The sequence below is a fragment of the Parasteatoda tepidariorum genome, chromosome 4 (assembly GCF_043381705.1).
Source record: "Parasteatoda tepidariorum isolate YZ-2023 chromosome 4, CAS_Ptep_4.0, whole genome shotgun sequence".
Classification (NCBI taxonomy): domain Eukaryota; kingdom Metazoa; phylum Arthropoda; class Arachnida; order Araneae; family Theridiidae; genus Parasteatoda; species Parasteatoda tepidariorum.
In genome coordinates, this window is record NC_092207.1 from 65,710,537 (window position 1) to 65,728,568 (window position 18,032).

Genomic DNA, 18,032 nt, shown 5'->3' on the forward strand with positions numbered 1-18,032 from the left:
CTTTTTTAAACTTGTAGTGGAGTATAGTAGATTTTTTATTATTACTTATTTTTTTTTTAATAAGATTAAGTCTCTAAGGTACTCCCGTTCAGGAAATGGGCAGAGAAACTCATCCTATGCCCATTGGCCGTATGTCCATGCCAAGTCTTAGTGCATAAAAAGAAGAAAAAAATAGGATTTTTTATTGAAAAAAAAAGTGGAGGCAAAAGTCAAAATACGAAAACATCCACTAGGAAACATCCAAACACACACTTTAAACAAACTACATTGTTAGAAATTTCTTGGAAAAAAGAATTAAATAGCAATTTATTTTATTGTTATTTTTCCGTATTCAAATAAAATGGTCAAAAAATCATAAATAAGATGCTATTCAAACTGTTAACTGGGAAAAAATGCTTTTATTAACTGCTTTCACCTAGTACGGTTAAACAAGCAAAATTTTAACACACCATGCAACCAGGCCCACCTTATGAAGCCACTTAGTCTCCTGCAGTTTGTTATAAGTTATAGCCGAAAGAGCTAATCTGTCACTCTCATGACCGTCAGAACGTGGGTTTAAGTCCTAGCGTTAACACCACAAATGTCCTTCATTCTCTTCAACACATGAAGAGTTTTCAATGTCCTGCACTCCCCAATATGTGACCCTGGACGAATACGATGCTCTCACTCATGCATAGATGATAGCTTCATAAGAAAGTATAGCAATTCTTTCTCTTATGAGAGGGGAAACAAACAGATAAACTACTTAAACCTCATTCCATGGTTCATTTGATGAAACACAACTCAACTACAACCTATCTCCAAAACCTAACGGAAATCTTAGCTCCAATTTCAATCCAATTCTTACAATTTTTCTGAAAATATGTAGTATAGATACATTATACTTAGTTTACAGTATTTCAATGCACATTTCCTCTTGTTCTAATTTTGTTTCTTCTTTAGAGCCCGTTGAGCTGAAAAATTCCATTTCAACCCCCCCAGTTATTCAAGCCGTATATCACTACCCATTCTTAGATAATGCCTGTCAGTGGAATAGTCAATCACTCAATAACTTTTGCAACAGTCAAGTGCTAAAAAGATCCAAAACCTCTCCCTTTCAGGAAACAGCAATCACCAAAAGTGTTCTGAAAAAGAAATGAGTTGTTAAAGAATATATCAGACCTAGAATTTATAAATTAAAAAAATATTTAATTTGAAAATTTCAAAAAAAATTTTTTCATTGCAAATGCTTATACTTTTTCTCTAAAGAAACGTAAGGAAAAAAAGTAAATTTAGAAAATAACTTTGTAAAAGTACGTACTTTTTACTTTTACTTTCGTTACAAATAACGAAAGTAAAAGTATTGCCATGTATGACTGTAATATATTACGTAATAGTTTTAAAATATAAATTCTTGATGTAATATAGCTGAGCTTCTTAGCCTTAATAGCCTAAATAGAGTCACGAATCCGTAATGTATTTTCTATAACATTTCGTTTTAATACACAAAATCAGTTTTGAACATCATCATCATTTTCTTCAACTATGTATTACATAACTATCTATGCATGTCTTCTTCAAATTTAACCAAAACTTTTGATCTGCTGTACTTCTCTTACAACTTAATACTGCAACACTAGGCTTCGATAGTCTGGTTAGTAGGGTGTTGGGCCAATACCCAAGAGGTCATGAGTTAGATCTCCCCCAGCCGAAGGTGACTGATGCACATAAATCTGTCGGGTCAAGAAGTCCTCCATGTTCGTACAACAAATTATACCTCTGGGTGGCACTGAGGTGGAGATTAATCGTTCTCTGGTTCAGATGAAAATTATGATTTGTGGATGAATCAATAGAAGTGTGAATGTTTAAGCCCTATAAAAGGACTGTGACGTGTGTGTGGCTGAAGTCGTATACTTCGCTATAAATGATGCCATTGAAAAACATGAAACTCACCCTCTGCCTAAAATTTGCTTGGTTTCACCGAGCAGGATCGCTCATATTGGCAAGTAGCATTAGAGACAACAACAACTACAACACATACAAATACTTTTCTAATTCCATTAGGTAACTTTGTGGCCGTTTGATGTTATGAGAATACCAGTGCGAAATGTTGAAAGTAAAATTAATAAATAAATAAATAAAAATGCCAGTTCTGCAAATTTTAAAGCCATCACATCGCCATTTCAAAAGTTTAATTCTCTGAATATAATCGAAAGCTCTCGTTTGCCATAGCCATGTTACTCAATTTCGGTTCTTCCACAAGATACCGATAAAATATATTTATATTTTCTTGTGTGTTTTGCGTTGTTATCAACTAATTTCTTGTCATATCCATGTTACTCAATTTCGGCTGTTCCTCAAAATGCCGTAGAAAATATCTTTATTTTCTTGTTATTCTAAGCATCTGTGTGGAGCTGCTACAGAGAATCCAAGTCTATGGTCTATTATTAAGTGTGAGTGATAAACACATAGATTGAAGGCCTTCCTCTTAAGCGGTAATGTTAAGTGGTATTAACGGTATATACAGTGGCATATTTTTTTACAGAGTATATCGCTATATTTTTAATATAATATTTTTTTAAATTTATTGACCAGCATAAAAATGGGATGCGAGAAAAAAAAAGTTTAGGTTGTCCTAAAATTAAAGTACAATCCATGTCATGCCTCATAATACAAAGCTATATCTCCTATGTTACATTACAAAACATACATTTAGTTTTTATTTTTGTCCTTGATAACTTCTAAGATTCCAAAGCTTTCATTAATGAGACAAAATTTAAAGACTTTTCCATAAGTGTGCTAATCGCATAAAATGTGCTATAAAAAAAGTCCTGTAACAAAGAACTTTGTCTTATTACTTATTTTCAGAAAGCTATAAATTCAGTCTGTAACGAAATGGTTAAAATCTTTTTTTCGTTGCTATATACCAGAAATTCTAAAGTGAAAGCTACCAATTAACATGGAACCCAAGGGCACCGACCAATTAACATGTTACTATCATCAGTGATTTTTTTTAAAAGTTTATCTTATCGATACCGAGAAATAAAAAAGAAATGGAAATGTTGTCAAACTGGGTTTATCATGAATGGATGTACGTTTTTTACTCCTCTTGAACGATAATCAGTACTTATCAGTGTTATTATTTTTAACATTGTATTATTTATCCTCCGTGTAAAACCATTTTTAGACTAGATAACATAATTGCATTTTTATCTGATCCCTCACTCTTCCTCTCGTCCTCTGTATTACATTGGATCAAACGATTCCGATCTTCTACTTTGATTTGGGTCATTTACATATTGCATCACAGCTTTTCGAACATTCTATCGAATGATAAATTGAAATGAAAGTGTTTAGAGTAATTTAGGTTGGACTTTTTTATTGGAAGTGTTAGAAATTCTTGGCATGCTACTTTATTTACTTATTTCTATCCTGTACACAAGGACAAACACTTGATAACTGCCGCGCTCTGAAATGTTGACTAAATCAGGTTGTATCCTAATGCTGCAGCATGAAAAGATTTAACTTTCGTATTTTCAATCACAAATATGATAAAAACAAATTTTATTGTTTTTCAAAATTTGCAGATACTTCTGGTACCTCATTTCTAGCTAAGAAATATCTCGGTGTACATAAATTTATTCAAAAATTATTAGGAAAAAAACGAAGCAGTTTTTTTTTAAAAAAATAAAAAAAGGATTCTGCGAATAGAGGATACTGAAACCATTTTATTTATAATTTTTTATTTTTAAATTTATGTTCTGGAATGAGGAGAAACTCAGCAAGATAATTTATGGATTGAAAATTATACTGAAGTAGTTCGAGCTAACCGTGACAACAGACTAAGACTTGAACTTAATTTTTTTCTATTCAAATAGAAGGAATCAATACGTCAGCTCCTTTGCACGGTATTTTAGAGTTCGCTTGAAACTGTTTTGACAATTCTGTTCGAAAACAAACTGAAAAGTTTAATCGGTTTTCAAATTTAACAGAAGAGTAGAGATATTTTTTCCATCTTATTTTGTTATAAATACACGATTTTGAGAAAAATTCAAATAAATGAGAACAAACGTTTTACTTTAATTCAAATATTTTCCAACGCTGCACCGATTTTTTCCCCACTTTTTCATCAAAATAAAAGTTCACTTAAAATAAACACTAAGCAACTGAGAAATTGATTGGCGCATTTAAAATAGAATGATTCAACTACTTTCAATTGGAATTATTCAAATTTAAATTTTTTCATAGTAGTTCAATTTCTTGAAAAAATATTTCAAATATTTATTTACATGAAAATTATGAATTGAATCACTCAAAAAAACAACGATTAAATTATTATCAACTGTTAACCATTAACCCTTCTTAAAAATTGAGAAATTGGGTGCGGGCTTCAAAAGCATCGTGTTAACTGATCCGTTTAACAGATCCAATGTAGACTTTTCGCAACATAAAAAGTAGATTTGTCCTGCGACAAGAAGTTTTTCACCAACTTGAAACTTGAAATATACTTGATATTTATATGATAACAAATTGCATTTAAATAGTATATAACTAAGGCAAAGTATGAAAACTATTTATAAGTGGAAGTTTTCATCCGACTTGAAATATACTTGATAGTTAAATGGTATTAAATTGTATTGAAATAGTATATAAGCAAAGCAAAGTATGAAAACTATTTATAAGTTTTCAAGTGGAAGTTTTCATCCGACTTGAAATATACTTGATAGTTAAGTGGTATTAAATTGTATTGAAATAGTATATAAGCAAAGCAAAGTATGAAAACTATTTATAAGTGGAAGTTTTCATCCAACTTGAAATATTCTTGATAGTTAAGTGTTATTAAATTGTATTGAAATAGTATGTAAGCAAAGCAAAGTATGAAAACTATTTATAAGTGGAAGTTTTCAGCCAACTTGAAATATACTTGATACTTAAGTGGTATTAAATTGTATTGAAATAGCATGTGAGCAAAGCAAAGTATGAAAACTATTTATAAGTGGAAGTTTTTATCCGACTTGAAATATACTTGATACTTAAGTGGTATTAAATTGTATTGAAATAGCATGTGAGCAAGGCAAAATATAAAAGCTATTTATAAGTGGAAGTTTTCAGCCAACTTGAAATGTACTTCATACTTATGTGCTAACAAATTGTATTGAAATGGTATACAAGTAAGGCAAAGTATGAAAACTACATCTTTTTATAGAAAATTTGAATGGAGAGTTTCTTTACTAATAATATAATGTGATTTTTTATTGTTTGTGGCTTGTTTTTTTTTTCCTCAAGCAACTATATTCGTCAATCAATTTAAATCTTGATATTGTTTACTAGATATTTTTGTTGTTATTGTTGTCGTAGGCCATTAAGGCAGTGGGGGTGGGATTGTTCTTCTCCTAAAGTTTCACCATCTATAGCAAGGAATTCGACTTCAGACACACCTAAGTCACACCCATTTATAGAGCGAACCCATTCATACATCCATTCATTCATCCACAGATCGTAATTTTGACTTGAACCAGAGAACGATCAATCTCCAATCCAGCATCCCCAGAGGTATAATTTGTTATTGAAACATAGTGGACTATGTGACCCGACATATTTAACGTGCACTAGTCACCTTTTACTACACGGGGAGCCTTCGGCCGGCTGGACTCGAACTCCCGCTCTTACGAACGTGAATCCAGCGCCTTGCCAACTAGGCCATCCCGGTCATACTTTTGTTGTATTAAACTGTTTTAAAATAATATGTATAAATTGTGTAAAAATATGAAATATGCAAAATACTACTTATTATTTTGAAAAGGTTGCAGAAATTTGAAGGAAAAGTTTCTGAGGCCTTAATAAGTGGAGGAAATGATTTTTTTTTAATCTTAACATTGTCTTAAAACTAAATAGAGTATAACTTTAAGCTAATTTACTGTTGATTTGAAAAGTTTTTAAATAAATTATAATTTATTACAAATTATATATTCCTTTATGGGAACAAAAATAATTGATATGACATTAAATTACTCTTGAAGGAAGAAATAATTTTAACTCTTTTTGTATATCATATTTATATACTTTTTGTATATCATATCTATATCATATTTATGTATACATATTGTATATTCATATATATTTAAATATTCATATACATTTACCGTCATTTACAAAAGTAAGCTATACCTGTCATGTGAGTGAAACATTCTATATCTTCATTTATTGCAACCTCTAACACAATACATTTAGCTTTTCCACAAAATTTTACTCGCCTAGTTTTCGCACTTTTGTTTTCTAATTTATTAAATTTTATCTTTGACAAACAGGAAATTATTGGCTACTTTAGTTGTTGATTAAAAGACAAGCTAATAAGCATTTATGAAATCTTATTTCTTTTTAAATCTTTTACAATTGAATTAAATCTTGCTTTTTTACCCCTAAACTAAATAATAATCAATTAACTCAATTTTAATTAAACCAAAATTGTTCAGATTAGCTGCTATCCAGAAAGGCACCATCGCTTGTAAATTTATACTAATTTTGAATCAAAAGAAGTAAGGCAATTCGAAAAGCTTTGATCACTGTATTTTAAAGAAACAAAAACTTTTGGAAACATAAAATTTCCTTTGCAAACTTTGCAGACAGGAATGATACTCTCTTAGGAATACAATGAAGGTATTTGCTAACTTTTGCAATTATATCTATGGGTGCAATTTCGGATTTCACAAATTTTATTATTTTCATCTAAAACTGGTAGCAGACAGAGCAAAAGGAATATTCCTTGAGATCAAGTTTCAAACTTCAGTTATTCCCTGAAGGAACTTAAAATTAATAAAACTCCATGTGTAATTAGAGGGGGAATGATATTTTATTTGATATCTATGTTTAATGTGTGTAAAGCATTATTTTAAGTATGTTTTAAAAACACTTTCTTGAGAATTTCCGTATTTTAGTTCATTATGCTATGCATTTATATTTTATAATATAAATTTCAATTACAAACGTTAAATTTACCTTTTATCTTAAGTAATTTGTTTTAAGTACTAATTTAAATAGTATTGAATAGTTATTTATTCTTAAAGTATTTTGTTTGAATAAGTTTGCATTTTAATAGAGATAAAAATTTAGTAACGAAATATTAATTTTGATTTATTTTTTTATCTTTTCCAAAATGGCAGTAGAAAATTTAATCATGAACATTGCTATAGTGTCACGCACTGTCGTGCCATTTAGTATTGATGGAGCCTGCCTATTTCGAGCAATAGCATATGCAAAACCGTGATGGCTCAGGGGATAGAGAGCTCACCTTCTAATGAAGTGAACCGGGTCCGAATCTCAGCGATGGCTGGTCGATACGAATTCCGCATCCGGCTTGCATCGATCTCTGCAGTGGTAGATGGATCATGGCCTTTACCGTAAGGCTATCTGTGGGAGATTTTCGTGGTTTTCCTACTTGATCCAGAAGTTCCTTATAGTCTTCTGGAATGTCTTCCTGGAGTCCTCTGGGTTGGGCTCAAAATTACAAGGTACTGAGTAGAACCTTAGTAGTCGTAAACCCGAAAATTGGGTCGGCTGTTCAACGATGGTAATAAAATAGCATATATAGTGGTGGGGCAAAATTATGGAAACACTTTTATACTGACTCATTTTTTTTTATGTTTCTCAAGAAATACACAGAGAATTTCTTTTTTCTTAATAAGTGTTTAGATCATTCTCATACATCTCAATTAAAGTTTAAAGCCTTTAGAGGCTTGAGGGACTGGCAATTACAAACGAAGAATAGTGTTTTGGAACATCTTATACAAAGAAATACAGTAATAAGCTTGTAACTTGTATCAATTGTAAATCATACGTCTTAACTGGATAAAATTTCGTTAAAATATTTGTGAATATATAGAAATTTTTATTTAAAAAAAAACTAATTTTTTTCCTAAAGTTTTCTTACTATACCAGCAGAAATATAAAACAAAATTAAACAAACTTTTTAGATGAATTTCGAATTAATGACAAAGATATCATTTTAAAATTAAAAAAAAAATTCATTAGAAATAGTGCAAGATATGAACATTTAAAGTCATTCTTTCATGCTACGCATACGCGAATAACATTTAAGTTATTTTTTCAAAATTTTGTCCTGAATAGTTTTTGGTAACTTATGAAAAAAAAAATCCGTTTTAAATATCTTGAACATTTTCTAGAAATTTTCGAAGTAGTTTTTGTAAATTTGTTAAGCAAAGGTAAGGGGCTTTCTACAAATTTTATTTTGTACCAATAAAAAATTTATTAAAAATGACATCGGCATTATAAATGACCATCTTCGATTAAATTATGTTTTATTAATGTTTTCTTTCCTAATACCATTACGATTTGTTATCCTGGCCATCATTTTAGGATATTATCATTTATTATTAAATTTTGTTACATGATACAAAATTACATTTGTGGTAAAACCCTTACCACTTAGAGCTTTCTATAATAATTTACAAATACTACTTAGAAAATTGATTGAAACTTTTTGCATCTTAAAAATATTCCAATCTGACTTTTTTCAAAAGTTACCAAAGCTACCGATTCAATGCAAAACTATGAAAATAAAATTAGTGTTGCCCGTGCATACGCAATATGAAAGGATTATTTTAAATACTCATATCTTGAGCAATTTTTAAAATTTTTTTTTTCAATTTCAAAATGATATTTTTACTATTAATTAAAAATTACTGTAAAAAGGTTTATTTAATTTTATTGAATATTTCTGCAATTAAGGCAACGTAAGTCAAAAGAAAAAATTAATCTTTACATAGAAAAGTCTTTATCTTCACGAATATTTAAACTAAGTTTACGAAATTTTGTGCATATGACAATCAATGTAATTGATTTAAGTTACAAGCTCATCACTACATTTTTTGGCAACTGGTGTCCAAAATAATTTTTTTCGTTCGTATTTTATTGCCGATTCCCGAAACATTCAAAAGCTTTAAACTTTAATTGATATACAGGAGATATCACATAACCTAAACAATTCCAACGCTTTAAAAAAATTCTCAAAGTATTTCTTGAGAAATATAAATAGATGAGTCAGTATAGAAGTGTTTCAATAATTTTGTCCTAACCATGTCTAAATTTAACGACAGTCAAGTTATGCTCGAGAAGTGAGTGAGGAAGTAATACTGCACGTAATGGAGTATTGGAATGAGTTTTTCTCTTATTTCACGGCAGAGATGGAAATAATTTTAATACTTCTGCTGTTTCCCTACTATGCTGAAATGCTCCAAACTCATACTAACGGTAGTTTGTGTTATTTAATGACTGCACACAGATTTTAAATTTTTTGACCAAAATTCAGTGAAGAATTTTGATAATATCCCGAACGTCTCCTGAAAATAGTCTGAATTGAAATCAGAATACTTCGTAATGGAGTATTGGAATGAGTTGTTCTCTTATTTCACGACAGAGATGGAAATAATTTTAATACTTCTGCTGTTTCCCTACTATGCTGAAATGCTCCAAACTCATACTAACGGTAGTTTGTGTTATTTAATGACTGCACACAGATTTTAAATTTTTTGACCAAAATGCAGTGAAGAACTTTGATAATATCCCGAACGTCTCTTGAAAATAGTTTGAATTGAAATCAGAATACTTCGTAATGGAGTATTGGAATGAGTTGTTCTCTTATTTCACGACAGAGATGGAAATAATTTTAATACTTCTGCTGTTTCCCTACTATGCTGAAATGTTCCGAACTCATACTAACGATAGTTTGTGTTATTTAAAGGCTGCGCACAGATTTTAAATTTTTTTTACTAAAATTCAGTGAAGAACTTTGATAATATCACGAACGTCTCTTGAAAATAGTTTGAATTGAAATCAGAAATATTTCCGCTTGGGAAAATCTAGGTGGTGAAAAAATTTGATTATATATTGTTTGAAACTAGTTAAGGTGTTAGGATTGAAAGAGAGGTTGAAAAATTAGAATATTTAAATACACTTGTGCTGTATAAATAAATTTGTGCAGCACTAACATATTGTTTGAAACTAATTAAGGTGTTAGGATTGAAAGAGAGGTTGAAAAATTTGAATATATAAATACATTTGTCTGTATAAATAAATTTGTGCTGCACTAATATATTGTCTAAAACAAATCAGGATTTGAAGGAGGATTTGAATAATTAGAATATTTAAATACATTTATGTTGTGTAAGTAAATATGGTCTGAACTTATATATTGTTTAAAACTAATTAGGTTCTTAGGATTGGAGGAGGGGTGGAAGAATTAGAATATTTAAATACATTTGTGCTGTGTATTCTTCTTACGCCACGTCACAGTTTCACGTACATCACAGTATTAGATAATTTTGAAGTTAACCAAGCTGATCTTTGAAACAGGCTAGTAATTAAATAACTAAATACCACTTAATATTGAGATTATATTGAGATTTTTATCGTTATAAATATACTTAACTATAGGATATTTCATGTTTTGGATATGATAATTTGGAGCACACTGTAAAAGGAGAAATATTCAAAATCATTAACGTTCATTATACCATCATTATTTTATTTTATTTGTTTATTTTCATTTTTATTTTAGTGGTTTGCCTTTATTTTACAACCATTTTGCTTCCCTTAACAAATCCACTTTTTCCTTACCTTAAGATTTGTTCCTCTCTGCATCCTAAGCTTTCTCACTGTAAATCAACATTGGTAATACTGTACTGTTAAAACTGTACATATTCTAAAATTAAAGATACTGTGTTTATCTTATTCGTTTTATCGCAGATAAATAACTTGTAGATGATAAAAAATTACTTTATGAGTTGAAAATTATTCTGCTCTCGCTCAGTTGCTTAATGAAATAATGTTTGCAAATGGGACGGTAAAACCTCATTAGTTTATCTACTGATTTAAAATTCTGATTGAGATTTTGGGTAAAAAGTAATACGGAAATAAATACATAAGATATTTGAGACTTGATTATTCTTATGCATTGTTTTCCAATGCATTTTAGTTTTTATTTTTATAAAAGCATGTATCCAATAACATTGTTTTTCTTATTCATCCAAATCAGTGCATATTTCTGTGTAACTTGCATTAGGGTGCATTCGTGTTCTGCATATAGAAAGAAAATTCATGAAATATTTATTGATCACTCTAAAAACTTTGGTCTTTACGTTTATTAAATTTAGGCATAAAGAGAATTATTCATTATACATTGTAAAAGCCTAGCAACATTCTATTCAAATTTTTTTAATGAGTTTGAATTTGCTGGATTTCTTCGGAATTATTTTTATAAATAACTCTAAATACAGCTGGTTTTTAATAAAAAAAAAAGTTTTAGATAAGCTTCAAAAACTCATTTTGCTTCTTATAGTTTACAATTATAAGCATTAAACAAAATATATGAGACCTAGGTAAGCATGCTAATGGTGATTTAAAAATAGAATCCAAAATGAAAGTAACAAAGATATCGAAATCCCGTTTTTAAAATAATAGACTCCAAAATGTTTCACCAACGATTATAGTCAGATACCGACAAAAAGTGTTCCAGTCAATGACCGTAAAAACATAATTATGTCCGTAAAGCTGTCATGACAATACAATCTGCCGGTAAATTATTTCCATGAAATATATGGTCACTGACCATAAATTTACATTGTGTTCAGAATAATTATCTTCAGTTCAACTTTGATATTGCTTGAGATTCTAGCACTTGCTTGCCGAATCAAAGGGAAGATGAAGAATGAGGTGAAATAATGCTGCCCTCTGTCGAGGATTGAGAGAGTTGCATGATCATTGTATGCAGTCACCAATGTATAGGAGTACCAGAGAAATAATCTTTAGTGCTAGCTAGAAACGAACTCGTGATCTTTGCATCCACAACGTGGTGTTGTGACCACTATTGAAAAGAATGTACACCACCGAATTTAGTTCGACTGCTTCATATAATAACCGTATAAATTAAAGAACAACTCTACTAATTTTGCAGAAATTTGTTGCAATTGCAGAGACACTGTACTTTTTTTCTCAAAAAAGGGTGACATCCATATAAATTAACAATCAACTATCTGAATATTGAAGACATTTTCTGAAGAGTACATTTTTAATAACTAAACCTCAAATTTGCATTCAAAAAAATTTTCAAACTTTTGACAAAAACTAACTGTAAAAACTAAAAAGTTTAAAAGTCAAAATATTGTAAAAAAGAAAGATGCTAAGAAAAGGAATAAGCAATTAGTAATATGAAAGTACTCCGCAAGTTAAAATAAGTAGCGACTAGTATGGTAAAAATTTCTTATGATTTGACGAAAAACACTTATTCATGCACTTTAGAAAAAGTGCAATGGAACTTTAATTTGGTTTTAAATGACTGAATCGACTGAATGACTGAAGAAAAAAATTCTTAATATTTTCCGAAAACAAACTATTTTTATTCACGCGCACATGTATTGTTGAGTTAAATAAAAAGTAAAACTTTAAAAAAAAATCGTTCTTTATCGACACAATAACATGACTTCCTGAATATAAACAATTCGAATAGCTTCTAGACTGATTTTTTCAAGATAACATTCCTAAAAAAAATCTCCTACAGTTTAATGACAATTTTTTTCCATTGGCTAAGTTGCATACTTTGTTTAGATGACATTGATGACAAAGTGACATTGATCGTGTGGAAAGAGCCACGCTTAAACACTGAAAACTCAATCAACACCAAAAACGACTCCATGCTTCACCAGATTACACTGACAAGGGAAACTAGGGAAGTGTGACTCGCCAATTTTGAAATAAACTAGTGGGATGTATGCCTTATGAGGAATAATTTTAGGGGACAACATTCGTTTCGGCCCATAGAAGGTCCTATGAAAGATAAAAAATAATTCAATGTATGGAAAAATCGGTATTTTATTACTTCAATGCAGACTATTAGTTATTGTAATTATCTCATACTCCAATTAATTTTATGGTACTTTCACGTTACAATTGTTGTCACGTATAATGCATACAATTACTGTCAAAATTGAATTCGAAAATATTATATATCTGTAACTTTTCAGAAAAACCTGTTTGGCTAATTTAAAAAAAAAAATTGGCATAAAATTTTTTACATTTTTTTTTCAAAAAATTTTTCAATGTAAAAACAAGTAAACAGTACTCACATAAATTTTATTTATATCACAGTCGAAATATAAGAAAACATTTTCGAAAAAATCAAAGTCTTAAAAAAAGTGTATTTTCCAGAAATCAATGTTTAATATATATATACAAGATGTACCTTTTGAAACAGTATTTTGGCAATACTTGAAAAATACGTTTTGTTCCCTAGATTATAATGAGACTGAAGTTATTATATAATTATTTTCTAAGGTAGATCTTCTTTTATAAAATAAGTGTATTAAAGACAAAATGTTTCTTGGAATGAATAAATATACAATCTTCAGAGTTACAATAAAAAAATTAACAATTTTTGCTATATAATAATACATTTATTTAAAGAACGTGACTCTAAACATATTATAAATAAATAAATAAAAATTTCTGATTTTCAAAGAATATTTAAATTGCAACTATACGTGCATTATTAATGAGTTATCATAAAGATATTCTTATGTATGTCATATAATTCAAAATTTAAATATTTTGCAACTAATTCATTTTCCATCTGATTAAAGATAAATAGTAACGTAAATCTCTAAAATAACAAAAAAAAAACACATTATATAATTTATAATAGATAACGTACTTCCAATCCATTCTCCAATCTTGACGCATTGGTAAAAGTAGCGCCGCCATATAGAATAGCACGGACCAAAAACGTGTAGTCTCTTTTCATATGGTGGCGCTACTCTAACCTACGTTTCAAGATAGGAGGATGCCAACTTTTAAAGTTAAATATTTCAAAAATTAGCTAGGATATCAGATATAAAAATAATTGTATGAATAATATTATACAAATAGCAATGTTTTAACAAAATATTGAACAATTCACATGACATAGGTTTCAACGGATTTTTCACTTTAAAGTGACAAATCACCTCAAATTTTGTGTATACAGTACAGTTGATCTTTTATGAAAAAAATCGAATTGAAATATTTAACATTTTTTGAGTTCAAATCTTTCGCCGAAAAAATTTGAAAATATTTTTAAAAATGCAATTTAATTTTATGCAATCACGTAAATTATTCCAGACTTTTTTTTACAAGATCTAACAATATGAAAAAAATTAATTTTTTATAAATCACATTTTTGGATGTTACTTAAGCTATACTCACAAAAAATTCCATCAGTTTGGAAAAATGATCTTTGGAAAAATGATGAAATCTTATTTCGACTCTGATATGAATGAAATTTATTACTGTTCACTTGTTTTTATATTGGAAAATTTTTTGAAAGAAAAATGTAAAAAAATTTGACGCCATTTTTTTTTTTATTAACCTAACAGGTTTTTCTGAAAAACTACAGATATATAAAATTTTCGAAATCAATTTTGACAATAAATATGCATTATATAGTACGTGAAAGTACCACAAAATTAATTGGAGAATTGAGATAATTACAATAATTAATGGTCTGCATTGAAGTAATAAAATACCGATTTTTCTATATATTGAATTATTTTTTATCTCTCATAGGACCTTTTATGGGCCGAAACAAATGCTGCCCCCTAAAATTATTCCTCATAAGGCATACATCCCACGAATTTATTTCAAAATTGGCGAGTCACACTTCCTAGTTTCCCTTGTGAGATCAGTTGTCGTAAAATAAGTAAGCAATGCATTTAAAAAAAAAAAATTCATTTAAAGATTTTGAGCGAAGAAATTTTTTACTCAGATTGTGGTCAAAACAAAACAAAAAACTTCTCATTTAAAGATTTTGAGCGAAGAAATTTTTTACATAGATTGTGGTCAAAACAAATTCTTTTGAACTTTTCGCAAGGCAAAAGGCCCAGAACAAACAAAAGTGGCTGCTTCCTCCTATTCTCTACTGGTATTAAGCAAAAAGACCAGGACTCTCTCTATCTCTTCCTGGTGACAGGCAGACCAACACTTGCTTACCCCGACTGGCCAGTGGACACCTGAAAAGTCTCACATTTTCTGCCAATCAAAAGATCTTTCCTCTTTGCCCTAAATGCCAACAAAACCAGGTATCTCCTGAGCATATCTTGAACTGTTTAGGGCTGGACTGGAACGACATTCATTCCTCTCCCCTTTTAGTTTTGAACTTCCTAAATGTCAACGGATTTGTTGATCTGGTCTGACGGAGTCAGACCAGATGGGAATTGGTAACACCAACAACAGCAATAACAACAAATTCCTTACAAAAGCGTTCTATAAAACGTGAGTTTGTTCTAAGTTTGCTCTGTGAGCAGATTTTTGCATCGGTAGAATTTTCATTCAAAAATTATAGTAAAATAACTGGCCGCAGTCCATTCAACCAAATAACAGTGAGGTTTACGTTAAAGAACATTTTTACTTTGCATTTTTGAAATCATTTGCAACTAGTATGGTTAAAAACCATAAATACAAACAATAAGGTATTCTTTATCATTTACAACTAGTAGGGTTTCAACTCTGCAACAAAAATTTAACTGGTCATCGGCGCGAGGCTTTTCGTCGGGTAGTGGGCCTAGGAGTTGGTGGCGTTGTGTCTTATCAAATGAATCGTGGAGTGTGGTTTAATAAGTTTATCTGCTTGTTTCACCTGTCATAAGAGATGGGAAATGCTGGACTTTTTGTGTTAAACAGCTTTATGGTGCTGTCATGAATGAAAGTGTCATATTAGAATAGTTCAGGGTCACAAATTGGGGAGAGCAGGACACTGAAAACTCTTCATGTGTTGAAGGGTTGGAGGAATTATTATTATGTCAACGCTGGGACTCGAGCCTCGATCAGTCATGAGATTGAACGATTGACTCTCTCAGCTATAATATGTATTCAGCTGCAAGGAACTAAGTAACTATATTAGGTGGGTCTAATTGGTGCGATAAAATTATGATTGTTCAACCGTATTAGGGGAAAGCAGAACTTTTCGTTCTTCACCTCGGAAGATGACGGAAGTGCTGCTCATTTAAAGTTACCCAGTGGACACCTATGAACCTAAGTCACGGAGGCGAGCAACATTACCCACACCACACTGCCACAAATACCCGTTCATAGTGTGGGCCACATTCACACATCACACACAACAGAGAACAACTCATAGAGAGAAACATCCATGCCCAGAGCGGGATTCGAACCAGCAGCCATTGGCTTCGCAGTCAGGCACGCTAACCACTCGGCCACCTGGCCGGCACCATCTGATTTATGGTTAGTTGACTGTTTAGTTTGATCATGGTAAAGTGAAAAAAAATTTCTGTGAAATTTTTAACATTGTATAATAAAACATTTCCATTTTCGGGTCAAATCGAAATCTTTGACCAATTTCTACATATTTAGCGAAATGTTACGGTTATTATTTAAGCTATATTAATTACGATGGCAATTATTTGAATGATTACAATTATTGTTTGATAAAATTTCTAGTACTAAAAGAAAACACAAATATTTTTAATTCCAAATAGACAAAACTTAATCATTTCTCATCATTTCTTAAAATCATTTATCATAAAATCATTTCATAAAATCACAATTCATAAAATCATTTCATAAAATCACAATTCATAAAATCATTTCTTTGAAAAAAACGCGCTAAAAAGCAGCAGAAATTTCAAAAAAAAGTAGCAATAAACGAAATGAAGGAAATTAAAATAAAAATATGATCACCGAAGCCGACGTCTTCAGGGGGTACCGGCCTCGGTAGCCATAAAACAAAACCATTTCTAATTGAGGGAGAGGCAAATGCTTAAATTAACCTCCCTCAGTACCCCGATGGTTTTGTATAGAAGTCTAGGAAAAAACATGAAATACAAATAACAAGTTAAGAAAAGAAACTCAAACAAAATCATCAGAAAAATAAAAACTCACTTAGTCACAGGTCAAACATCGATTTCACAAGCAAGCCGAATGAAAAGAAAACACTAAAAACTAAAGAACACAACGCCCTCTATTACAGTGCAATTGTTGTAATTTGTGTTATGTTGGTCAGACAGGTCTTGAATTTCATAAGCGGATTAATTCCCACAGGTCTGCTATAAAAAATTTTAGTAATAGTAATTGTTCCACTGATTATGAAATTTTGCATTATCAATTTCATGATTTTGATAATGTTACTCTTTTTATTTTAGATTTAATGGAAAATTTAGATAATAGACTTGATTTAGAAAACATTTACATTGGTAGTCTTAAAACTCTTTTTCCATATGGATTAAATAGTAAATTTAATGGGGAAGGTAATGTTAAGACTGGAGATTATTGTATTTATGATAAATTGAAAGTTTTTAATTTTCCTTTTGTTTTTGATTCAAAATATAGGAATAAAAGAGGAGGTGGAAAAGATAAAGGTAAAGTTATTTAGTTTGATGAATTTTCAAATTTTTGTAACTTACCTGCTAATTTGAATAATATTTTCATTATTAGGAAATATATTTTTGGTTTTAAAAATAAAGTTCTTAAAAATTTCTTTATTAATTTTGGTTCAAAAATTAAATTTGATACTGAACTTATTAAATTTATTGTTTTGGATTTGATTAAATCAAAAATTGGTATTGGTAAAACTGATATACTCTTTAATAAGGTTTCTAAAGTTGAAAGGGTTTTTTGTACGATTATTTTTCATGATAAGATATTTGAAATTGCTAAGTTACCACAGATTATTCATGGTCTTTCTGATTTTTTCCCTTTAAAACAAATTAAGGTTTCTGCTGCTTTTAAATATTCTTCTACGCTTAGAAAAAAGGTGTGTAATTATAATTTTTTAGGTCGAAATCTTAATTGTATTTCTAAATTTGATTGTTATTGTAATGAGAAGGATTTTTCAAAACTTTTTGATAATGATTATGAACATGTTATTACGGGAAATTTGGAGATTGTGGGTGATCAAGATTTAATCAGCATTTTAAGTAAGGGTTCAAAATTTAGGACCAGGGTTAAAATGAAAAACGAAGATTTTATTTTATCTATTACAAAGGATCCTGATT

General features: G+C 29.9%; 1 protein-coding gene across 1 annotated transcript in view; it reads right to left on the reverse strand.

The window, feature by feature from the left end:
- The window catches only part of LOC107452389 (zonadhesin-like), a 547,551-nt gene extending 529,838 nt beyond the window's left edge, over nucleotides 1–17,713 (reverse strand). Inside the window, exons 1-2 of the mRNA XM_071180366.1 lie at nucleotides 17,700–17,713; nucleotides 17,331–17,342 (exon numbers count right to left, since the gene is read on the reverse strand). Of these exons, the coding sequence (XP_071036467.1) occupies nucleotides 17,331–17,342; nucleotides 17,700–17,713 (26 nt within the window). The remainder of the gene's footprint in view (nucleotides 1–17,330; nucleotides 17,343–17,699) is intronic.
- Between the last annotated feature and the right edge of the window lie 319 nt (nucleotides 17,714–18,032).